General features: G+C 38.4%; 1 protein-coding gene across 1 annotated transcript in view; it reads left to right on the top strand.

Moving 5' to 3' along the window:
• The window catches only part of PGR (progesterone receptor), a gene marked incomplete at both ends in the record, with an annotated part of 38,024 nt that overhangs the window by 3,898 nt on the left and 7,163 nt on the right, over positions 1-26,963 (top strand). The window contains 3 exons of the mRNA XM_079549599.1: positions 13,564-13,680; positions 22,455-22,757; positions 24,102-24,246. Of these exons, the coding sequence (XP_079405725.1) occupies positions 13,564-13,680; positions 22,455-22,757; positions 24,102-24,246 (565 nt within the window). The remainder of the gene's footprint in view (positions 1-13,563; positions 13,681-22,454; positions 22,758-24,101; positions 24,247-26,963) is intronic.

The raw sequence follows: 26,963 nt of genomic DNA, 5'->3' as shown, positions 1-26,963 counted from the left end.
TGTGTAAGAAGTGCAGTATTAAATAAATACTTCCTTTGGGATGGAACTGACCATCACGTTATCCAGAAAACTCCATTTTCCATATCTAACCTTTTTGAAATAACTATTTGAAGCTGTGCAGGTGAATCTAGGAAAGTTTCTATGCTGAGTGTGATTTAATTTGAGTAGAGCTAATGGATATCTGTATATTGTGACAGTAGTCCAGAATTGTATGTGGATAACTAAGATGAAATTATAGATTTAAATTCTTCTAAAATGTTGGCAATAAATTCTTACATATTTATACGATTTAGCAAAGCTTTTGTTATTTGGGTTCCTGACTTGCTCTATGTGCCTGTATGCATAAATAAAATGATGGTCTCAGTATGGTAAGTGTATTTTATTCGAAACAGAATCCCAAGCAGAAAACCCAAACTGCAAGGCTTTTAGTGAAGGTGAGGGGGATGCAGAAGAACAGATAGGGGAAAAAAGGTAGTGCTGGAGGTGGGAAGAAAATGCAGATAGGGAATAAATATACCAGTATTTTAGGAAGTATTTCTCTGCATTCAGAGGTGGTCTGAATGGTTGGTTTTGGTTGGTTGCCTGCAAGAGTTGATTTATGTACCCATTGATTCAATTGTACAAGTTGCAAAGGTTTTTAAAAATACTCAAAGTTCTCATTTGGTTATCAAGAAAATAATAGAAGTTACTTTTATTTATACTTAGAGAAGAAAACTGAAAGCACAAACCTGAACTCAATAAGTTGATGTGGTAGTATCGTTTGTTTTTGTGAGCTGAGGGTGACGGGTAGTTTGAAGTTGTCAATCAAAGAATATTCAGAGTTAACATTTAAAATGCTTTAAAGAATTACTGTATGTGCAAATTAATTTGCTCTTGGTGTCAGGCATTTTTTTTTTTTTTTTTAAGTGCTACCAGTTTATCAAACTTATGGTCACAAAAACAATTGTTACAAAATTGCCAGCGGAGCTTATAGGAAAATGAAGTTTAGGAAGTGAGTTCTTCCTCATTTTTCTTTAAATTGACCATTAAGACCATTTGGTCTTTAATATCTTACAGAGATATCTTCACATAAAACCGTGTAAAGCTGTTAATTTTTGCTTTATATTTGTAAAAGCATTTGCCTTCCTTTGCCTTTTTTCACAGCGACAAGTAGTTGTGGGAATCAGAAGTGTTTGAGGCCAACATGAATACATGGCATTGCAGCAGATGAGTTAGGAATCAACTCTTGGTTTGTTTGAATGTCTGGGACCCTACTACAACTGGTTATATGGCAGATTTGTCTGGTTTTAATATGTGCTTCAAGTTCAGGATGAGAGCACTGTATGAGTAGCAGTGTTAGGGACTGTGCTCAGCAGCAGCAGCTAACACTTGACTGGTGAGAAACAGACTTCACTCTGAGACCTAAATTTGGCAAATTGTGCTGGATAAAAAGTATTTTCCATCAGAGTTTTCACTGTCTCTGCATAAGGGTAGAAGAGGGTGATGAGTTGAGGATGAGCTACATCTACGCTGTGAAGACTGACTGTTGTTTTGTGCAGCCTTTCTGATAAGGTTTATCTGACTTGTGCTGTGTACAAGCAGCCTATGATGGAAGTGTGATTCACTACATACGTACTGAAATACTGTGCATCAGGAATGTTGCTACAGTTGTGTTTTTTCATAGCTTAAAAAACAGGACAGTGTGCCAAACATTGATTAAAATGACCCAGGGCCCATTACAAAACCCTCTTTCTGAACAGTGAAGTACTGTACAGACCTTTTCATCTATGAAATTAAGGTATCAACTATAAAAAGTTCCCATTCTCTTAATTCTTCAGTGTTTTCCATTTGTTAATCTCACTTTCCAGGTTCTGTGGATTGGGATTTGGTGCAGTGTGTGCTGTATATCTGGCAGCTGCGAACACTGCATGTAGCAGAGAAGGCATGCATGCTTCATGTTGAGAAATACAGATGTTTTTCAATTAATTTATGTAATATTACTAAACATTTTCATATTGTATGTGACCAAAATATGATAGCACACAGTAAATTTATTTTCAAATTCAAACATTTGAAATAATCTCCATGAAGGTCATAAAGATCAACTGGAAAATTTCATTTGTGAGAGAAAAGAATTTGCCTTATGAAAAGGGAAATAAGATCTGTGCTGATATGTAACTGTATCTTCATCGTATACAAGTATACATTGCTCAGTTGTTTGGCAGACAGTAATTTGCTGATCTGCATGCTGCACAGTGGTGTGTGCTAGGATCGTGTTTGTTCTGGTGCTAAGTGATGCTGGGCTGCTTGCAGTTCTCATTATGCCTTCATACTGCTTTCCTGATAGGGACTACTTAGAATGCCATCAGCTGCAGAAACGTCAATTAGCCAAATTTTGGGCTTAACTTCATGCAGCGTGTTTAGAAGCAGTATTGAATATTGCATCTTTTCAGGTGGAATGGAAGTCCTTTCAGATAGTGTAAAACCACTTTCGGTACGGAGCACCAGCACCAGACTGCTCTGTACTACTGAGGTTGCTTTGTTCTAACTTTAGATCTGCACAATAGGAGTAACCTGAGTTACTCATCTGAAGTTCATTGTATAGTGAATGGAGAGAAGTGGGAACTTCTAGGAAGTAATTCACTGACTTATTTCAGATATCTACTGATGATGAAAATGGCAGTGCTCTCGCTAACTGCTCTCTGTACTGAGCATAAAGGCAATGTCAGGTGATGATGTGAGGAGTCTGCTCTTGGTGTTATGAATCTCACCCACGCCACAAAGGTAGCTAATACCTTTTCAGACTACATAATAAATGTGACAGTTATTTAAAGTAATCATCGGGCAGTGTGATCTCGTGGGTGGCAGCTCTGCCCAGGGCAGGGAGGTTGGAACTTTATGATCTTAGGTCCTTTCCAACCTGAGCCATTCTGTGATTCTATTTCTAGTCAAACTACTAGTTACTAAACAAGCATTTAAGTTTGACAGTGTCCATCTCCTCATTCGATACACCTGTTCCACAAAACTGGTGATTACTGGTAAAGGGCGGTGCTTTAGGGGCTACCAAAGGAAAGACTTAACCAAGTATCCTTTGTATGTTAGTCTGCCATGTGCACAGTGATACTTGGTTGCACTTCAGAATGTTCTTTTTATAACTGGTTGCAAATCCTGTGTTCTGACAAGTGGCTGTTGCTTGATATCATTAATGTTATCATCCTTAACATCCTTTAACGTTTGAGTGTGTTTCAGCAACCTGGGATCTGCTGCGGTTAAAATATAGGACTTACATGCTACACTGAGACAGGAGAACGTTACCCTGTTCTTCTCATATAGTTACATAATCTTCCATTATCTGCAGAGGCAATATTTTATGTGAGAATTGCTGTACCAGGCTGAAGGCGTTTACAGTGTGGATGTATGTATTTGAGTTAATCGCTGTGGGCATCCTTTGAAGAGGCACTATTAAAAAACCCAAATTTAGACACCTACTCAAGGTTAAAATAAATTCTAAAGTACCTGCTTTCCCTCCAATGCCCAAGAATGGAGTGTATGTTACTTATTCTGCTGAGTGTCCACACTTGAGAATCTAGTCAGCTAAATGAAGCCCTTCAAGATTTTCAAGCAGTTTGTTGTTCTTTGGATATTTTGATCAGGGGGCAGCAGTATCTGTTTATTTATTTATTTATTTATTTAAATACATTACTTCTTTTTTCTACTAATATTTCTGTTTTTCTGCCTTTGTTACTCTTATGAGTGACCCTTTATTACTCTTATGAGTGACTCTTATCCCACAGGTTCAATTGTAGGACAAGTCAAAGAATAAGAGAAGATATATATTGAAGACGTCATCAAGGCAATATGCTGTAATATTGTCACTGATATAGATGTTAGGGTGACTGAAATGCAGATTGTAGGTTGTTCTGAAAGTAATGCCTCCTATTTATTTACATGGAAACTACAACAGGTACAAAGACCACGATAATACTACTTGTTAGAAAAAAATTCTCAACTACAAAACACTATTTTTCAACATAGTCACAAGCACTAGCTATGCACAAAAGCTAGCTATTAACAAAAGCTTGCATTCTGAATTCTGTGCTTGTAAAAGTCTGCACCAGTGGAGCTGTGACTACTGCTGAAACACACCACCCAGCACCTCACTGTGCTCACATTCACTGTTTGGTCTCCATAAACAATGTGAATGGGTGCCATTTTTTTCCATATGGCAGAATTCAGTTCCACACCTTTTCTTCACATGCACTTCTGTGTCAGACACTATTTTGTCACACCACCCCTCTGCTGCCATCTATCACACATCTACAAAATGTAAGAGAATATGGCAGGAAGGTTCAACATCTACTGCCATACACTGACATCTGCCTCTGATGTTGTGGGCCAATACCATTAAAAAGAAGGCATTACATTTGGAGCAGCTCTCATATAATGCTTCTTACGTTGGTAGAAGACTACAGCAGTCTGGGATCAGAAGTAAAAATGGTACTGTGATGATGCATGTGTTTGAAACAGTTGGAGTGCTTTTAAAGTAGATTGTATGTTCAAATCCCATGATCTGTGTTTTATAAGAAATATGCTCCTCACTGACTATAAGCTGTTAATTTTATCATTTTACATATTTCTACCAGTAATATACTTCACTCAAAAATGGTGATCATGGAACGTTGCCATAAAACAAACTGGAGATGCTGACTTGTGGAAGCCAGCATGATTTTCTGAAAGATACTGGCTATGCAGAATTCTTACAGCTATCAGTTTTTGTAGTTAGGCAGAAAGTCTTTATGTCTTTCAGGATGTTACCTGAAAAAAAAGCAGATAAAATCAGTGTGAAAGAGTAATCCTGATTTTGCAGTTTGTAATGGTTAATATAATGGACATTTTTATTTTTCTTTTTTTTTGTCCAGTTGCTGATGGTGGAATAGATGGGTAAATCAAAAAGATTTTTAAAAGGGTTATAACTTCGAACTATCTAGAAGTGAATGAAAATGGGGGTAATTATGCTTAATTGTTCTGTTTCGGAGATAAAAACAATGTGTTGCTGTCTAGAGAAGTAGCTTTGGAAGGAAGAAGACAGTGGCATTGCAGTGTTCACAGCAGAAGGCAGGACGATTTTCAGATCAGGATAAAGCATAAGAAAGGGGTCAGTCAAGGATGGTACAGATACTGGAAGTGTTTTGTTCAAGAGAAGAAAAGCAAGGATAGTTATGAGAATGCAGCTTCCCTTCTAAAGAAGCACGTTTTATTCACTTAGCAAATAAAATTTGACAGATGTTTAAACAACAGACAACAGACTGGGCGTATATGAGAAGTTTGATCTGCCAATCTGCTCAGCATATAAGGTATAATGTAAGATACATCAGGTTTGACTTAGGAATGAACATTTTATGATTTTGCTTTGTTTTTGAAACAAAATATTTTAATTCAGCCTGTTTTTTCATTGCATGAAGTGAAGGCAGAGCAGTGAAGGACTAACTTCACAAAGGAACTGCTGGTACCTGCTATGCTCACAAACCCCATCACTGAGTGCATAGAAGTGGTAAGGCAGTTGCACAGGGTGTAAAAACTGTGTCTGTCATCTTTGGTCCTTTGAAGGAGTCAAACACACTTTTCTGTCCTTGCAACACTGACCTCAGGGCTGTTGGATTACTTGGACTGCAATCAATGTTCACTATTTTCATCTTTTACTATATCGATGCAAGGAGAAGAAAAGTTTCCAGAATGGAATATACTCCCATGTTACTCTTCTATCCACTCTTTGCCCTCTTTGATCCACGGAATCCTAAGTCCTTTGCTGTGAGGCAGATACGCTTCAATAGCAAGTCTTTAATATTACTTTATAGTCCTTATAGAGTAGCTGATTATTTGTGTGAGTGCATCTGTGCTGAACTGCAGCCAGCCTACACAGAAGCTGTACACTTGTTTGCAAACTCTCATTTCTTCCTGTCTGCAAATAAAAGTGCTTTGTAGAGCTCTAGACTGGACACCTGCTTAAGATTTGGGAAAAGTTAATTTTGATTCTAGTGGTCAAAGAGGGGAATTTAATGGAAGTCCCCCAGCTAAGCACTAAGCTTTTTGTAGATGATATTTGGTAAGGTCAGTGAGAGATGTGGTTTGTTCTTAAGTAGTTAGAGACTAAGTCTCACTTTAGTCTCATCTTGTAGAGAAAATGTTAGTGCAGTGGAGGAGTTGGTATTAAATAATAAATATTATTTGAGGTGTTTGAAATCTTGAAGATTGCAGTGGTATACAGGGACACATGAGGGACAGTTCTCAATATGACTAACTGTAGTACAGATTCTTGGTTCTGTGAGATGCATGCTCATGAATGCACGCAGTGAAAGGCAAGCTCAGCACACACTTGCTGTTTTGCAGATAGGAACAGTGTAAAAGTGGTGGTTTCAGGTAAGATCAAAGGTCAGACAAGTTGCATTTCCTATTTCTGAAGAGGAACAAGCTGCACTTTTTGCCTGGTTATGGGAAACACTGATAGAGTCAGTCCAAATCCAGAGTAATCCTCATCTGTTATATTAGCTTCACTTTCAGGAGTCAAAAGTATGCTCAAAAACTTCATCTGGGCCATGGTGTTCAGTACACATTTGTGTAACTGTTTTCCATTTTGTTTTGAAACCACAGGAACCACTGAAAGTGGGTTAGTGAACAACTAATTCCTTTGTATTTTAAATCTACTATCTTAATTGTTTTTTTTTCTTAATAGTCCTTATGATATGAAAAATATTTTAAGAGGTAAATCACAGAATCACAGAATTGTAGGGGTTGGAAGGGACCTCCAGAGATCATCGAGTCCAACCCCCCTGCCAAAGCAGGTTCCCTACACCAGGTCGCACAGGTAGGCATCCAGGCAGGTCTTGAACATCTCCAGAGAAGGAGACTCCACCACCTCCCTGGGCAGCCTGTTCCAGTGCTCCGTCACCTCACTGTAAAGAAGTTCTTGCGCATGTTTGTGCGGAACTTCCTATGCTGCAGTTTCCGGCCGTTTCCCCTTGTCCTGTCTCCACTCACCACTGAAAAGAGTCTGGCCTTGCCATTCTGCCCCCCACACCTTAGATATTTATAGACCTGGATCAGGTCCCCTCTCAGTCTTCTCTTCCCAAGGCTGAACAGACCCAGTTCACTCAGCCTTTCCTCATAGGAGAGATGCTCCAGGCCCTTCACCATCTTCGTGGCCCTCCGCTGGACTCTTTCCAAGAGATCCTTGTCTTTTTTGTACTGGGGAGCCCAGAACTGGACGCAGTACTCCAGATGAGGCCTCACCAGGGCAGAGTAGAGGGGGAGGATCACCTCCCTCGACCTGCTGGACACGCTCTTTTTAATGCACCCCAGTAAGCCATTGGCCTTTTTGGCTACAAGGGCACACTGCTGGCTCATGGCCAACCTGTCGTCCACCAGGACACCCAGGTCCCTTTCCGCAGAGCTCCCCTCCAGCAGGTCATCCCCCAACCTGTACTGGTGCAAGCAATTATTCCTCCCCAGATGCAAGACTCTACACTTGCTTTTGTTAAACCTCATCCGTTTTTTTTCTGCCCAGCTCTCCAGCCTATCCAGGTCTTGCTGAATGGCAACACAGCCTTCAGGCATGTCAGCCAATCCTCCCAACTTTGTATCATCAGCAAACTTGCTGAGGGTGGCCATTATCCCCTCATCAAGGTCATTGATGAAGATGTTGAACAAGACCGGACCCAGCACAGACCCCTGAGGAACACCGCTGGTTACAGGCCTCCAACCGGACTCTGCACCACCAACAATGACCCTCTGTGCTCTGCCAGTCAGCCAGTTCTCAACCCACCTCACTGTCCACTCATCTATCCCACACTTCCTCAGCTTTGTTATAAGGATGTTGTGGGGGACAGTATCAAATGCCTTGCTGAAATCAAGGTAGACTACATCCACTGCTCTCCCCCCATCCACCCAGCCAGAGACAACATCATAGAAGGCTACCAGGTTGGTCAAGCACGACCTCCCCCTTGTGAACCCGTGCTGACTACTCCTGATAACCTCCTCTTCTTCCAGTTGTCTGGAGATGACATCCAGCACCAGCTGTTCCATCACCTTTCCAGGGACAGAGGTGAGGCTGACTGGCCTATAATTGCCTGGGTCTTCCTTCTTGCCTCTTTTGAAGACTGGAGTGACATTGGCTATCTTCCAGTCTTCAGGCACCTCCCCCGTCCTCCAAGACTTCTCAAAGATGACAGCGGTTCAGCAACCACCTCTGCCAGCTCCCTCAGCACCCGTGGATGAATCCCATCAGGTCCCATGGATTTGTGAACATTGATGTTGCCTAGGCGCTCCTGGACCACCTCTTCCCTGACAGAAGGGAGGTCTTCCATTCCCCAGATCCTCTCACTCACCTCCAGGGTCTTAGATTCCCGAGTGGGAGCTTTTTCACTGAAAACAGAAGCAAAGAAGGCATTCAGTATCTCTGCCTTCTCAGCATCCCCCGTTACCAGCACACCCCCGTCACTTAGCAGGGGAGCCACATTCTCCCTAGTCTTCCTTTTACTGTTAATGTACTTGAAAAAACCTTTCTTATTATCCTTTATCCCCTTTGCCAGATTTAATTCCAGGCGTGCTTTAGCCTTCCTTGTCGCATCCCTGCAGACCCTGACAACATTCCTGTATTCTTCCCAAGTAGTCAGACCCTTTTTCCACATTTCATGGGCTTTCTTCTTTCCTTTGAGTTTGTGCACGAGCTCCTTGCTCATCCACACAGGTCTCCTGCCACCCTTTCCCGATTTCTTCCTCACAGGGACACACCGATCCTGAGCTTGGAAGAAGAGCTGCTTAAATGCCCACCAGCTCTCACAGGCCCCCTTGTCTTCCAACACCCTAGCCCATGAGACAGCTCCAGGTAGGTCCCGGAAGAGATCGAAGTCGGCTCTCCTAAAGTCCAGGATAGCAATCCTACTTTTTGCTTTACTTCTTCCACTCAGGATCTTGAACTCCAGAGCATATTGAGAGAAAATTATTGAGCAGAACCTGGTTTTCCGGAAGGTAGAAGTTAATGCTGGAAAGTGTCAATAAAATCATTCAGGAAGAGATATGGTATCTATTTACTGTTTTTAGATATTAGATATTTTATATATTTAATCTGTTTTAATATTTAATCAAAAGATTTCTGAAACACTGTCGTGTGTTGTGAATAGTGGTTGTTCAGTGGTGGTATGGGCTGATTCTGTGAGACGGTGTTGCACAGTAAGAGTGGTACAGGGAGACAGAATCAGCTATGGGAGAGAAGATTTGAGAAAATGCTTTTGTTTGTAGGCAGTAGGAAATGAGAGTTCTCAAACAAGGGTGTTGCTTCTGTGCAGACTGGCAGCAGCTCAGCACAGATGTACTCACACAAATAGCTGGCTGCCTGCGTGTGGTTCTCCCTGTGCAGATACATTTTCCATATTTTGCATATCTGCAAAATTTCAGCAACTCCAATGGTGCACTCAAATGACTTTAAGTGACTTAAGGTATGTCAGTCAGCTAAGTGAATCATGTAGTTTTTAAAGACACTGTACATGGACATAACACAGAATTTGTCTGTTAGTTATTAGTGCAGATTTACAGTTGTAGTTCCCTGTTTCCATTAGGACTTCCACATTTACTCACATAAATGAACACAGATGGGGGTTAAGAAGAGTGCTATCCTATGACAGTCTGGAGTACATAAGTAACAGGTGAAATCTCCATGTTTTCTTCACACCTAAGTTACAAGCTGAAGCTTTGAGAGGTTGAGAGAAAACTATAGTGTGCATTTTTAAGGACAGGTGAAAAATAAACATGTTTTGGAAACTACATTGGGAGAAAACTTCCTAGGAAAAGGTGGTTGCCAGAAGGCTTTTAGGTTCATATTGTAGTATGAGATACAAATTTAAATCTTTACTTTCTGACCTGGGCTCTAGTGATTACACTGATGTCTTGGTATTTGTGTTTTTCTTTCCCAGTTAAAATAGCATGAAAGATACTGAGTGACAAGCTGCCAGTTGAACAGGAATTTTGTCTTTACTGGGATCTTTGGATACTTTATCAGTACGTGTGTTTAATATCACTGCAATACCCGTATATTAAAGTGAATCAATTAATACATGGGTGGTCCTAAAGAGCATAATTTGGAATTTAATCAAATATCTTTGTGTTTTCCCTTTCCTGCACAATCAGTCCTTCAGATGGTTGTCTGTACTTAAATAGTAATATTGAGCAAGTAGTAGTTTCTCAGAACCCAGCTCTGGACAGCAGTAGAAAAACACAGTTTCGGATGTGATTGTTTATTCAGATTTTTCTATCTGTGAAATCCAACCAGATGACTGAGATAACTAAAAAAGCCCTAACAGCTGAAACTATACAAAATACTAGGTGAACATTATGTGTGTTCCAAATCAGAATCAGTGGAATACACATAAAGATGGGAGCCACTGGGGGAGAGGTTGGATAGCAGTGAGCAGAATGGAAAATCATGTGAAATATAATTCAAACTCAGGATGCGGTTGTGGCTTCTTTATAGCCTGCAAATGAGGAAGTGGTTGACAAATGTTAAAACTCATGATTTTATCTCTGTAATCTCACAAGGGGGTTTAGTGGGCAGGGTGTTGGCTTTTTCCTTTGTTCTTTTTTTAATGCTGGTTTCTTCTTAATGGGAGAAATAAAACAGGTAAACATATAAGAAAGACTGTGTCACTGGTCTTTAGTAGATTGCAAATACAATGTATTAAACGAGAATGAAATAGTACTTATTTTTGAACATCTAAGCAAATTCTTATTTCACAGTATGCACTGGACAGAGGGATTCTTTAATCCTTTCTAATCTTAAACTCAAAGGTGGAATGCTATGTTCAGTAGAACATAGAAACACTCGAGCAGTTTTCATAATTATAATTCATTTGCAGTTTGTTCTGCAGAACTGAAAGCATTTGTTCTGTTCTGGATTTATAATAAGCAGTTGATGAGTTGTTATGTAGTGTTAAAGTAGCTCCTGCATTTTCAGCTGAAGAGGAAGTTGGATCTGTTGATAAACCCTACATTATGATGAGGTTTATAAGGGCTGTAGTGAACCTTAAATGTGCGTAACAGTGAATTTTAGGTTTTTCAATGTCTTGCACTCTTTAGCAATATTAAATTTAAATGTGCATGAGTATAAATCACGCTGTTAACTTCTGTTGCCATTGCTGCTTCCACCCGAGCTTTTTAGCCTCTTTTGGCAGTGAGAGCACACCCTTGGGGTGCTGAGGGTGCATAGCACGTACTGGTAGCAAGAGCATTTTCTACATACAGGTATCATTTTAGAACATGTGAACACTGAGTGTTTGCAGAGTAATGTTTCATGATATTACAGTAGCTTTGGTATATCAGCATTTTTGTGTCCATATGAGAAGAAAAGTAAAACTTGCATGCCTGTGTCATTGTGAGCCGCTCATAGGCATTCACTGGAAAGACATAATCTATTTTTGGTCTTGGATGTGGGCTACATGGACTCAGACCGTGCATAAATTCAAAAAATTCCCAAACAAGGATGCCCAGAAGAGACGCTTTTCAGAGAACTGAAGCCAAACAAAACTACAAAACACTCACAGACGTAACTTAAACCTTATACTTAAGCATTCCTTTGGAAATTAACTGTTCATTAAAGCATCAGAATGCAATAATGCAAAGATAATCTCACACTCCATAGATTTTATGTTAAGTAACAGAGGCTTAAAGCTGTTGTTGCTTTTCAGAAGACTGAGTGGTTTTGTAGCTAATGAAGGTGAAGTAAGATGAGGGAAAGGCTGTGAATAAATCTCAAGGAAGATGTGTTCAAAATAAGTGTTTTGTTCGTTGTCTGCTGTCAAAAGCAAGACAGATGTGTATTCATTTGGTTGATTTTGGTAGTGTTTCCTGTAAGAAGGAATCCAGAATTAGAAGTAATGGGAGAAATTAAATGAGAACACCTTGTGATTTAAAGCATTAATAAATACATTTAAAATGCCAGGCAGTGTGTGAGACAATTGCTTCTATTTACCTGTTGTTTTCTAAAGCAAGAGAAACTGTTACAAAAATAGATTTCAAGCAATAAGGCTTCTTTCATTGAGCCCATACTAGTTGTTGTTAAAAGTCAAGCAAGGTAAGAAGGAAATTAATTGTTGTAAAGATGTTGCCACAGAAGCCAACTCATTCTGTTTCACATGGTTTAGCACCACGTCTTGTCTTCTTGTTAGGACAGAGTTGTGTTCATCTGATTTTTTCGTCTGAGGAATTCATTTTCTTTTTGTCTCTCTCCTATTTAGAAAAGTTATTGGTGAACAGTTTCTTACTTTACTGTGTGCAGATAAAGGATGGAATATGGTAATAACGAAAGCAGTAACAGCAGCTGAGCAGAATAATCACCTAAGATTTGTTTGCTGCTGGGGACATCAGATGGCTGACTCAGAATACTACCCATCTACAAATAAGTACAAATCTAAAAGTTGTGCTGTTGTACTCTTTTGTATTTGGAAGTCCACTCTACAGTATGCCACAGAGAAGCATCCCTGATGTTGGTACATCCTGTAGTTTATCTGTATCTTTTTGATTTATTTTATTACTCCTGAAAGAAAAATATTTTTTTATGCTTCAGTGTTAGAAACAGAAAATATGGAAATGAATGGAGGGTGATGTGCAAAAACAGGAAGAATCTTAAAGTTAAGCCTTACAGGATAAATTCTTAATGAGAGGATTGGTTTGATTTCTTATTACAGCTTTGTTTACTCATGCAAAACGAAATTGAATCACAGAGGTCATCAGTGTTATACAAAAGCATAAAAATATACTTTTTAATGCTCTACAAGAGAAATTTGAAAGTATTGGAAGCTTGATGTGAGAAAAATATGTTAGTGTATCAGCTGGATTTCATGGTTTGCTAATAAAATGGCTGCTCTGCTAGAAGACAGTTTATTTTAAAACATTCCATTTTGACATACAAATGACAGCATCTTCCTAACTAAGTGTCTCAGAACAGGACAATAAAAGAGATGCCTTTCCTGAAAGCTAAACTAAACCAAAAATTTACAGCCTTCTCTTTGCTCTTATTGGCTCTGTTCAACTGGTTTGTCAGCAGGTCTTGTGCAGACGAGATTCTCCAGCAGAGACAGTTAACTCTGCTTTTTTATAGTATTGTGTAATGCTCAAATTCTTTATTCAATCTTTAGGAAATTTCCTATCAATCCCAGACAATGTAAGTACTTTACTGTAAGGAAGAATAAAGTAAAACAAACAAACAAAAGTCTGACAGAAACAAATCTGTTATCTTTATTGATTTGCATGAGAAATATTGATAGTTTCCTATTTTAAGTGGTTTGTACTGTCTGCTAATTATGTTGGATTTATGTAGATAGGAATGCCAGTCATAAACCAAAGGAATTATTATATTTAGATAGTTTCAAGTGATTATTTAAAAGCTAATGTAAAATGAATGGGTCCTTTGATGGGTCAGGTCACTTTTTCTTTTCTTTTTTTTTTTTTTTTGAATCCTTTGTTATTTTGAAATGTTTTTACAGAGAAATAGTTTTGTCATGCAAAAAACATTGTATTAATCTTGTTTTTTTCTTACAGGGCAGCACAACTATTTATGTGCTGGAAGAAATGACTGCATAGTTGATAAAATTCGTAGGAAGAATTGTCCAGCGTGTCGCTTGAGGAAGTGCTGTCAAGCTGGAATGGTCCTGGGAGGTGAGCTGCTTTCCACATCTCACTTGGAGAAATAGGCAGTCAAGAAACTTCACTCTCTTGAGTTTAATCTCGATTTGATGCTGTAAAGGAAGGAACCACATTAAAATGGTATTCTTGGAAGGATTACCTGATGTTCAAAATAATTTTAATTCTTTCCTTGTAATTTTTCTTTAATGAAAGTCTGGAAATGCTGGAGCAAAAATAACTTTCTGTATGAACTGGTGATGTATACTTACATTCATTTTCTTGAAACAGGAGGAATTGTATTTTTTGTGTTTATTTATTAATAGTCCTGAATCATTTGATAAGAAAAACAAACAGAGATCAACACAAAATCTGGTGTAGGGAACCTGCTTTGGCAGGGGGGTTGGACTCGATGATCTCTGGAGGTCCCTTCCAACCCCTACAATTCTGTGATTCTGTGATCAGAAATCAGTACTCTCTCTGATTTTCTGCTGAGCTCATCATTGCTTTGTATAGAATTCAACAGCTTTTTTTTTTTAATCCTTCTTTTCCACTGGAAGGGCTTAAGCAGTGATTGTAGCAACGCAATAGACTTGTGCATACTAGGCATTGGGAATTCCTGTCTTCATATTATGTCTTGCTGTAACAGATTTGTTTTTTAACATAACATTAATCTGTGTTGAGTCCTCTGTCTTCAGGAGCACAGGGAGTAAATGGTACAAGGTCATGTAGCTACTTGACAAGTTTTGCTATGCTAATATGCAGGAATAATATGTATTTTTTCTTTTTTTTCTTTTTTTGTTTTTGTATTTTACATGAGGACTTAAGCTGTGTGATGTTTTGCACCAGCGCAGGGCTTGAAGAAATGTATGGCTGAAGATGTATGGCAAGGAGGAATATATTTTCAAATGGAATTTGTGGAAAAAAAAAAAAGGGCAAAAAAAAATATTTTTCCAGTGTGTTTTAGCGAATTAAATGTTTCTCTTTCTACATTTCTGTATTGTTTTTCCCCTTGAAAGAAGAACTGGCATTATATACAGTTGGTAATTTCATTATTTTGTTGTATGTGTGTCCATTCATAAATTAAAATGAGTATGTATTTTCAGGCTGACAGTTTGATTGCACAGCTGTATGCTTTCAGCTTCTGTAATATTCTTTGGCTGCTCCAGCACTTTGCACACATGGCCATTGTGTCATTCTTACATTTTATGCTTTTATCAGTGAAGTAAATCAGTATTCCCCATCATAGGCCAGCTGTTACTGCCTGTCTGGGCTTCAGCCTTCTTAAGAGACAGTGCTGCAGCTGCAGGGAGCAGTTCATGTGATGTGAGGAGGGAGAGGCAGTGCTGCAGGCTGGGCTCTGTTCTGTGACATGCCCCTGAGCTTCTTTGAGTCCTGTTCTCCAAACTGTGTCCCTCTCATCTCATAGCATTGGAGATACAGAGAATAATGACAGTCATTATCCTTCCCCCCCATTGCTGCACATTGTTTGGCCTCCTCTTGGTGAAAAAAACAGCACTGCCAAGCGTATTGGTGACATTAGACTGGGGAAGGAGGACAGAATGAGAACATGTGATGGACATCAACTAGACAGTAGCTCAGCACCTCAATGCCACTCGCTCATTTCCCTTTCTCAGAAGGGCAGGTGAAGAAAATTTGATGGGGAAAAAAAGCTCTTGGGTTGAGATAAGGACAGGGAGATTGCTCACCAGTGACTGTCGTGGACAAAACAGACTCAGCTCAGGGAGATTAATTTCATTTTTTGCCTGTGGCTAACTGCCCAGGGCAGTGAGAATTAAAAGCAAACTACGAACACCTTCCCACCCTCTCCTATTTCTTCCTTCTGACCAGTGCAGAGGAATGGGGAATGGGGGCTGCAATCAGCTCATAACTCTTAATCTCTGCCACTCCTCCATGTTCATTCTCTGCCCTTTCCACATGGCTTCCTCTCAAAACAATTCTGTTTGGCTTTCACAAACACTGCAGCTCTCCTAGCACTTCTCCAACACAGCTTCTTCCCATAGGTCCCACCCACAGGCATTGTTCCAGCACAGCCCCATGGACAGCAGCTCCCCCTGCCCTCCTGCCCCACTGTAGGCTCCTCTCCATGGGCTGTACCTCCCACCTGGGCTGCTCTTGCAGGGGTATCTGTGAGCTGTGCCTCCTTCAGCCATCATCCACTGCTGCACAGTGGGCTCCTCCATGGCTGCACGTGGAAATGTGCTCTGTTCTCCACCTGTGGGCTGCAGGGGGACAAGCCTCTCCTTCATGGGCCTCTCCTGGGCTGCAGGGAACTGCTGCTTTGTGCCTGGAGCACATCCTGCCCTCCTCCTGCACTGACCTTGGGGGTGCAGGGCTGCTTCTCTCCCATCTCTCACCCCTCTCTCCCAGCTTTCTGTCCCTTCAGTCCACTCTCCCAGAGGCACACCCGGCATTGCTCACAGCTCAGCTCTGCCCAGTGGTGGGTCCCTGTGCTCACAGAGCCACCCCTGCAGTCTTACCACATCTGAATCCTTTCTACACATAACTACACATATCCTTTGGATCCTTCTTAGGGAACGGTGTTATTTTAGATCTGGGGGAGGAATCTCATAAAATCCTGAATTAGAAGGAACACGTAAGGATCACCAAGTCCAACCCCTAGCTTCTTCATACAGGACCATCTTAAACAAGAACGTCCAAATGTTTTTTGAGCTCTGGCAGTTTGAGGCTGTGTTTGAGGCTGCCCTGGGCAGCCTGTTGTATGCCCACCATCCTTTGGTGAGGAATATTTTTCTAATACCCAACCATCCCAGGATGCAACAAACATACATTCTGCTCTGTTTGTAGGTTCCTAAAGTGTAAGAAAGCTGGACTATTTTGCTAGCAATACTGTGAAATAGTATGTCTTCATTAATGTGTTCTTGTATGAGGATTTTATATCCTCATATTTGAAAACACAATCTGATAGTAAAGGCACTCCATCATGTATTGAGAGAATATAAACTTCCTTCTTCTCTCTGAATGACTGTTTTTTCCAATCTATTACTAGGAAGGTGTAAATAGTTTCTTTGCAGTTGGTGCTAGGCAGCTCTATCTAACCAGTTTGTGCTGATGTTTAGTTCTTTTCTAAACATACCTAACCAGTGCTGTCTTTCATTGATTGTGGAGGCTGTTCCAGTCCAGTTCTTGGAGGAGCACGTGATCTCTGCCTACATATTCCTGCCTGCTCCAGTGATGTGGTAGCAAGCGGGAAGAAGGGAACAGTGATGCAATGGAATAAAGAAAATATCAAGTGGAGCCATGACTGTGGCATCTCTATTTTTTTTCTCAGCTGGTTCAGATTGAGTGTAGTGTGTCATGTGCTCTTGGTGAATAGGTCTGGGGAGAGTAGGAAACTAATTACACAGATTGAAGTGGAGCAATTAATGCTAAAGAGGACAGAAAAGACAAATTTAGAAAAAAAAAAAAAAAGATGAAAACTGCATAGATCTTATATTGCAAATGAGGATTTAAAATCCAAATAAAAAAAATGCCCTCTATATTACTATTGGTCTTACTACTCTCATATATCTTAGTTTTGCTCTTTACCATTTTTTGCACTTCATTTGCTGCACACATCTTGCAGTGTTCATCACAGCATGACTCTGCTTATTTGGATAATTATCCTCAGGGAGTAAGTGTCCACAAGCAAATTCGCAATCCATAGGGAAAATTGTATACTTGGATACCTCGTGAACTATTTTTTGGAATTGTTCAGTACTTCAAATCTTTTCCTGTGTTTACAGCCTGTAAGAATGTTGCACATTTTGTGATTTCGGTCCATCAGACAGAACTTCCATAGATACACTTATTTTCTTTTGCTTATATGTGATTTCTTAATTCTAGCCTTCAGTAACTGAGCAAGGACCTTCTATAGTATTTAGTATTACTTTTAATATTTTATATAATATTTAATACTTTAATTTAATATTTAATATTTAATATTTTAATATTAAATAATATTAATATTATTAATTTAATAATAAAATTTAATTTAATATTCTATAGTATTTAATTTTAATTTAATTTTAAAGGTGAAGAAGACTATAAGATTTTACAGAATGTTAAGTATAGATTCCAAAAACATGAAATTAATTTTACTGTTGGGAATGCTCTTGTCTTCTACTGAATGTTACTGAATGGCAACCATATAGATAGATTGAAAGTGTATTACATTGACATCAGCTCCATTTTCTGCCCCTACCTCACAGCAGTTAAATGGGTCTGCACTGTTTTCGAAAGAAATTCTAGTCAGTGCATTACCTAGTAGCAAGAAATAGCTTTAGCAACTGTAATTTCTTGATGTATACAAAGAAAATATTAATGAAAGCATGTGTTTCATAATGCCCTAATTTCTCTTCTCTGTGGGAATGTTAATTCAAGTTCTATTGTTTCAGAACTGCACGTGTTAATCTATCTCCTTTCTAGTCTTCTACCTAATAGGGTAGCAGAAGGCTTTGTCAGATCCTGGAGTAAACGAACTCTCAACTTTTTTTCCTATCAGTGGATTTGCGATTTTCCCAGGCTGAGTATCATTGATTCCTTGTTCTGCTCTACTGCTAAATCATCACACTATTCATTGTTTCAGTCAGCTTTCAGTCCTCATTGCAATGATTGGATGCAGACAAATCTTAATTAATTTTCCAGGTAATGGAAGTGGTAGTGTCAGCGGGCTTATTAAAATCAAGATGTATGACTTCTGCTTTTCTGCTTTGTTCCTCTATTTTGTATACACCCTCCTAGGGTGTACACAGTTTGTTCTGCTACACAAAACGTAAGAGCAGAGTGACCTTAAAGTCAGAGCCACAGTGTTCTGTCAAGAGTAATAAGTCATTGACATTTTTTACCTGATTAGAGTGATTGCAGGGTGTGAGGAAGGACAGTGAGGTGTTTGACTTTCACTAGAAATCGATCCATTTTATTACAAAATTTCCACTATTAATAATGATGGATTGGCTGTTTTATTCTGTGTACCTAGTTAGAAGAATATTAAAAAACAGAATTATGGTATGTGTAATGGAGAAAATCACAGTATATTTGATGCTAAGATGATGTAGGTTTTATTGTTTTTATTACTTTGTCTTCTAAGTACACATACTACTCAAATACTATATCACTTGCTCTTTGTAGTAAATCAGGGAACTGTGAGTACCAGGAAGTTACTTGAGTGGCTGGCCATCCAATTTAAAACAAATTAGTGAAAATGACAGAAAGAACAGATGTTCTGTATAAATGTGCACAGAATGGTCATACACTAACACAAATAGTTGCCAGATTGGATTAGTAGTCTTTACACATTATAGGGCATAGTAGAGACATTTGCTTAACTTAAAGCAGGAAATTATTTCAATGTTTTTGTAAGCTACGATTGAAAAAAACGATACTACTTTCAAATCTTTGTTGTTCTCCCTATGTCCTTAAGAGTGAAAATCTGTGATGGTTTCCTTGCAATAGATAGGAAAGTTTACTGTGACTTACCTATAGGTAACAAGTGGATTTGGTGTACTGCTAGCTCTTAAGCAGCATAATTAGACATAAACTCATACATAAGTCTGCAAGACAGTGCAACATTAATTCTGATCCATTTAATCACTTGGAAACATGGGTGCTTATTAACTACTCACATTTCCACATGGTAAGTGCTCTGTCTGTTTCTTTTTTTACTTGTTCTCTGAACTGTAAAAATATCTGAAATCATTATTTCACCTGAAATCATTATTTATGAACTACCAAATGCATTGTTCCCTCTCTGCTTTCCTTCATGCCTAAACAATAGTTAGTGGGAAATTCCCAGCATGTTTAGGACTATATAAGTATTTTCTATGGTAGAAATTGGTCCAAGTGTCTATTATTCTGTGTTTTGTTTTCTCTTTTGGTGTTTTTGTTTTCTTTTGTTTTATTTTGCCCAGATGTAAGATAATTTGTAAGTTGGTGTTGGGTTGTTTACTAAGGACTCACTGATCAGGAATATTTGTATCCTTATTACAAGTGATAAAATAAGCATAAGATTGGCACAGAACTTGATACAGAGCTAATTGACCTCACAGTTAAGTTAGTGGGAGTACAACCTGTGACTTCATTGGATAATGACTGCTGTTGAAGAGCCCATCCTTCACATTTATACTGTTAATAACATGTGAAGTGTGACCAGGAGGGCGAGGGAGGTGCCTCTGCCCCTCTACTCAGCTCTTGTGAGACCTTACCTGGAGTATTGTGACCAGTTCTGGAGCCTTCAACACAAGAAGGACATGGGGCTGTTGGAGTAGGTCCAGAGGAGGGCCACAGTGATATCAGAGGGCTGGAGCACCTGGAGAGTTGGGGCTCTTCAGCCTGGAGAAGAGAAGGCTCCACAGGACCTTAGGAAAAAGGGGCCTACAGGAAAGCTGGGGAGGGACTTCTATTAAGGGCATGTAGCAATAGGACAAGGCTGGGTGGGGCTTTAAGGAACATTGGCACTGGATGACCTTAAAGGTCCCTTCCAACCCAAACGATTCCGTGATTCTATGGTTCTGTTTCTTGAAATTTTGTTTAGCATACTCTCTTTGGATTTTAAATAGTGTTCTAATTAAAATGGAAGTTTTGCACTTTTGTGTACACCTTTCTTTTCTGTTTGTAAAATGTGTAAGTGTTCATATTTGTGATAGGAAAATAAAAAAACTTCTACTTTTTAAAGCAAATTTGAGCTTTTTAGTTGCAATCATCTACTCATTCCTGTCTGGTTCGAAAACAAGAGGATTGATTCTTCCTTCAGCTATGCCAGTATACATCAAGAGTTACTAAAGACATGGAATTTTTTCTGTATTAAGTATTTAGAAAGAACAGAAGGAATCTTTCCATGTTTGATGTATTAATCTTCTTTGATGTTACGCTATGACATTAATGTACTAATGAATGTTTTAAAAAGGTCAGTGCAAGTCTCTGGAGTATCCATCTTAGATATTCCAAAATGGAGATACAGGATTTTGGTAAATTTTGTTATCTTTTATTATGTGGGAGCAAATAAAGAAAAGGGAATGGGTTTGTTCCTACATAAATCCATTTTTATTGAAACCTTCCGTTTTTGCATGTAGTTGGGAGACAGAAAGTTTCCAAGGAGAAAGGCGATGGATGAGACACACTGCTTGTGTCTCTAGGTGCCTCCAGTGCCCTGCTGAGAAAGGATTCATAGCACATGCTGAAATTAAGGTGTGCTCCCTTACTCCAGTATCCTGGAGTCTCTTTGGTGCATAGGTTGCATTCTGACAGTGCAGCAGTACTATCAACTAAAACAAAAAGAGGGCAGTAACAGAGATTTTTCTGTCACATTTATTTAGTGTGTGTTATTTCCCCTGTCAAATATTTCACTTATAAATAAAAATACTGTTTTTTCAAAAGATAATGTGATATGCATTATGTCAGCCAAATGCATACACAGTGCTACGCTTCTACTACTCTTCTCATTTACTTTTAGTGTTATTTGTGTTTTACCTTTTTACAATACAATTTCTCAATGATTCAGTGATATGATAGGCAGGGATTTTCTTTTCCACCATTGAAATTTGCTGCATGTCTTTTCTGCTTTTTACAGTACAATATGCAGCACCTCAGCAAGTAAAAATATCGACTTCTGGTTTGTTTGATATATATTTTTTTGAACAGAGCATTCTCCTTCCTTATTGTTTTCTTTAAGATTGAAACTTGTGAGCCTCTTAATTTTCTTGAGAGAATGACTTAGTATGTGTTTGCTATCACCCTGCATCTCTCTCATTGTTCCACTGACATCTATATCAATATAAGTACCAGCTTCTTTATTATGATATACATTTTTTACTAAGGAAAACTTGTTTAACAGCACTGAGGAATTTAACAACCTAACAGCAAGTTTTACCTTTGATGATCTGTTTAAAGCAAACACATTCCATGTAGCCATAAATATGACTTTTCCTTGAAACCTGTAGTTTGTTACTGAGTGTTGCTGTTTTCGAGCCCTTGAAGGTTTGGTTTTTGGTGGTGTACCTCCAGCCCTGAAAGAATTTGGAAGAGTTGCTACCTAGAGCTCTGTATGTTTACAAAGCCATAACAGGTGTAGTCTCTTTGTCTTTATTTTGGGAAAGCATCTCAAGTTTTGTTTCGTTCTGTTTTTCTGATTATTTCTTTTTTTACTAACCACTTCACTCTAGAAAGTGGAGAGTTTTCAGAGGGTTAGCAAGGTTTTACAGTATATGTTGACCTTTCAGTCATTCCTGGATTCTGTTTTCATTCTTGTGAACAGCAGGAAAATATTACATGAAAGATTACCAAAATGGAATTTATCTACTAGACTGAAATGCCTTCCTGGAATTGAAGCAAAGGAATTTTTCTGTGTGATAATTACTTACTTGCATTTCTGTTTCTGAATATTAGTGAGAAAAAAAAAAAACAAAACCAAAAACGAACAGTGTCCTTAATTAACACTGAATAGCAACTGAACTGTAGAGCCAGCTGGCTGGGCTGTCAGATGGAACAGTGGGAAGTGAACCAGAGAAAACTTTATGAGGTTACAGTAACCTAGAATTCGTGCAATAATTTTAGTGGGTGGGTTCCATTCATCTCACAGTGCAGAGAGGAGGTTTTGGAGAGATAAACTCTTAAGAATTTTCCAAGATTATTTCTTAATTATATAAATAGTAAAAAAATCAACATAGAAGGCTATTCTATTTGTTGTAGATGGAAAGTGTAATCTAGCTCTACTGGAAGATATTGATGTTTCTGCTTCAAGTTTTTTAACAGATCTGCAATTTTTTATTTTTATTTTTATTTTTTTTTTTCAGGTCGAAAATTTAAAAAGCTTAACAAAATTAAGGTTGTGAGGACATTAGATGTTGCACTCCAGCAGCCAGCAGCCCTTCAGGATGAAAGCCAATCTCTATCGCAAAGGCTGTCCTTTTCTCCAAATCAAGAAATACAGTTTGTTCCCCCGGTGATAAGTGTTTTGCGAGGCATTGAGCCTGAAGTTGTCTATGCTGGTTATGACAATACAAAACCTGAAACACCAAGTTCCTTGCTGACCAGTCTAAATCATCTTTGTGAGAGGCAACTTCTTTGTGTAGTCAAGTGGTCAAAATTGCTACCAGGTAATAGCAGTTCTTGTTGTAGTGAATTCTTGTTAAGCAAATATGTCATAAGCCAAGCAGTCAAAAGAGAAGATCGCTTGTTTATTGTCTGCATGTTACTTAATTCTTAAGAAACTGTTAAAGGATTAAGTTTCCACTTCATCAGATGATGTATGCACTAATCAAATGCATTTTAATGGGAAGTCCTTTGTAAATTAAAGTTTGTTTATACTTACTCAAAAAAAAAAAAAAAACCAAAACCAAAAAAACCCAAACAATAGAGGTCCAGAGTGTTTCTATTCTTGATCATTATAGCAGCCTTTCCATCCTAACTCTTCTGACTCTACTATTCATACTTTGAGTTTATATATATTTTTTTCTTTTCTGCATGTTCTTCATTCTTACTCTTGTTGAAAAGAATTTTGAAAGAAACAGAGAAAAACTACATTACTAATAGCTAAACAGCTCACAAATACTCTATGAATGAGAAGCAACTGAATTTCTGAGGAACTAAGAAATACGAAAGAAAAGGTCGTGATTATATATCTGTGTTCTCTGTATGGTAATAGAAGCCTGGTCCTGGGATCTATAAAAATCAGAATATTAAGTTGGAGGCCTAGAAATGTGCTTTAATTTGGGCTCAACTGACACTTCTGTCCTGCAGTAAAGTGTCAGACCTCATAGTTGAACTGGGATTGTTCAGTCTGGAGAAGAGGCCCAGGGGATACCTTATAGCTCTCTACAACTGCTTGGAAGGAGGTTGTAATGAGCTGTGGCCAGCCTCTTCTCCCAAGAAGCTAATGATAAGATGAAAGGGAATGGCCGTAAGTTGTGCCAGGGGAGGTTCAGGTTGGATGTTAGTAAAAATTTCTTCACAGAAAGAATGATGAGATGTTGGAACAGGCTGCCCAAGGAAGTGCTGGAGTCACTGTCCCTAAAAGTGTTCAGGGAAAGGGTAGATGTGGCAAATGGATGGTGATAGGTTGATTGTTGGACTAGATGATCCTAGAGGTCTTTTCCAAACTTTATGATTCTATGCTTTTGTGGTATTTAATCTCATTAAGTGAGAAGAAAACAAACCTTTTTTTTACTGGGTAATTTTCTGTCGGCTTTATGAGCTGAACCAGTTCACTGAGGATAGGATGAATGCCAGAGCTGGCTTGAAGAAGGTACCAGGACCAGCTAATGAGGAACAATTTTTGGTAACAGGAAGCTGTTAGATCATCTCTGATACTTAGATGCAATCCTTAAAATTATCCAAGAGCAGAAGTTATAGACACACACACAGCTGATGTTCTCTGGGTTTAAATGCAATAAAGGTGTTCATAGGTGAATGTTTATTGTGTTATTTAATTTCATTTCCAGGATTTCGGAATTTACACATTGATGATCAGATAACTCTCATCCAGTATTCCTGGATGAGTCTAATGGTTTTTGCAATGGGATGGAGATCATACAAACATGTCAGTGGTCAGATGTTGTATTTTGCACCAGATCTGATTCTGAATGAGTAAGTAGACACTACTCATGCACAATATGAATGTTATTTTGAATTTCTTCGTGTTGATGGAACGTGATTTCACTGAAACCAAGTTTTCATTCATTATTTATTCTGTTTCAAAATTAACAGTGAAGTCCACTGAGGACATAAAATTCAGTAACATTGGGAAGGATTGTATGGGAATCCCAAATATTTTATTGATGAGGCCAAACAAAATAAGTTCAAATATTATTTTAATTATCTAACAGAAAAGAATTAGAATTATGCTGTCAGAAGATTTACATGAATTCAAATATGTAACACAGAAGTTCACATTCATTAAATGAAACTAAACGGGATTTTCTTTGGTCATCGGTGATTGGATGGGTTTTTGTGAGATGGTGGATTAAATTCTTTCATCTTCCATGTATGTTAATTGTGCTGTACAAATTGAAATGCTTTGCAGGGATAAGACTCAGGGAGCTTCAAATTCTGTTGGGTCCCCTAGTGTACTCTGGGATGTATCTCATGGTTATATTCAGAAATCCACAGTAATGGCTTTAGGCAGTAGTGGTATGTCTTGGTGTTTTACCCTGCGTGTGCTCCAATGCATGCCATATGAAGAAGACTTTAAATATTTTCTTCCAGAGGAGTGTTGAGATTTATGAGCCCTGCTTATAATTCCTTGTAGACAGCTTCCTGTTTGTAGCTCAAGACCATTTATATTGAGAAAGAGGTGGACTGACCGCATGCAATTCTCTTGGCTGTAGAACATCTCGTCAGATCAGTGTCAGAAAAAATTACAAGAGCTAAACATGAGGAATAACTGTACACTAAATCAAAGCTGCCACTATTTACTGGGGAAAAAAAAAAAAAGTAAAAATTAACTTTTAGACCAGTGAAAGGTAACTGCTGAACACCAGCAGAAATGGCAACCCTCCCTGCTTCCTGCCCTGGTCATGCATGCCTAAAATTTTACTTAAGCAGGATCAAACACTATTTGGCTGCATGGTAAAACAGATAAGGAAATGATATGTTTGAAAAATACACTAGGATAAAACCTAACTTGCCAATTAAGCTGATCCCTGATCTGACTCACCACGCGGGCTGGAAGGCACTAATGCCAGAAGAGTAGGAGTGCACACCTAGAGGTGGGAAGAGATCGTGGAAATTCCATCTACTATGGCAGCACACACATAGATTGTTTTGAAATAACCATGAAACCACAGTCCAAAGATTGTTTTGAAGACAATTTGTTATGTACTGAATTTGTCTGAAAATGAACTGTAATGCTCTTTGAGAGTGACTTGCTCAGTAGCATAATTTCAGAGAGTGAGCAGTATTGGATTGACAGTGGTTTCATGGACTTGTATTAAAACACTACAAGACTTTACTGTTACACCTTGTGGTGTCTGAAAATATGCTTATGAGCAGCATCTAATGCACCTTGAAAGCTATTGCTTATCTAAGATGCTGTTTATGAATAAAGATTATCAGAAAGGCCAGGCTGAATGGGGCTGTGAGCAACCTGGCCTAGTGGGAGGTGTCCCTGCCTGTAGCGGGGGGGGGTTGGAACTGTACAAGCTTAAAGGTGCCTTCCAACCCAAACCATTCTATGATTCTATGAAAGGAATAGAAAGAGAGAATTAAAGTGGATATGGAAATAAATCTAGCCAGTTCTTGCAGATCAAAGTTTCATGTTTGAATCATTGAAGAGCTGGTACAAGATTTTGGATATAGAACAAAACTGAAAACATTTCATTTAAAATAACAAAAACACTTTAAATACCATAAGAAAAGAAACCCTTGGTGCATTGAGAAAAGTCTTTTATTAACGGAAAATATCTTCTATTTCTGTTTGGAACACTATCTGTAGTCAGTTTGGAATGCTAGACTGAGCCCAGAGTTACAATTCCCATTGTAACAAGTGATAAAACTCCATTGGTCTCATGGGGAGCAAAATTTTATTGGCTTGTAATTGTTGTACCTCAGGGTACAGCTTTGTAAAATAACTCCACATTACTGCATCTTCCAGTGAATGTAGAACAAACTCAGTTTAGTTTACAAACTTTATAATGATATTGTTTTCATAATTTCATCATTAGTTAAAAACTGCCTTTCTAATAAATAAATGCAATAAAATAAATTCACTACACCAAAATCCCAAAGAGAAAAGTAAGATCAGAGTACTGCAAAAGACTAGATAATTTTTGTATTTCCTTGTGAAATGTCCTATTTACTGCTGCAGGAGTCAGGTAAGGCTGTAGTAATGTCTACTTTCACTTAAAATACTTTTTAAATATGCTTGCATTTAATACTTAACTGTTTCTGCAGTGCTACAAAATAATTCAGTTGCACTTAGCAGAAGAATTTTGTACAAGCAACAAAGAATTTTGATGTACATTAATTAGAAACATCTTTGCAAAATCTATGAACAAGTTTCTATCAGCTTTCAGCCTCTAGTTTAATGCTTTGTTTTCAAAGAACATAAAAAGCTATCAACTTCTAAACAAAAGCACTTCATCCTAAATATTAGCTTATTATAAATTAATAAAAAAACTTTATTTTTGGTGATTAGCATTCATATGTGATAGTCTACAAGTTCTTTTCTAACCAGAAGTAACAGATTAAACATTGAAAATAACAGCTTTTTACTTACAATTAAAAAACTAGTACAAAACAGTAAAGAAATTGTTCGTTTGTTTTTCTTAATTTCAACACTGTTAATTACGCTGCTAACAAGGCAC

The sequence above is a fragment of the Tetrao urogallus genome, assembly GCF_951394365.1.
Source record: "Tetrao urogallus genome assembly, chromosome: 1".
NCBI lineage: Eukaryota > Metazoa > Chordata > Aves > Galliformes > Phasianidae > Tetrao > Tetrao urogallus.
This window is presented reverse-complemented; position numbering and strand designations above follow the sequence as displayed.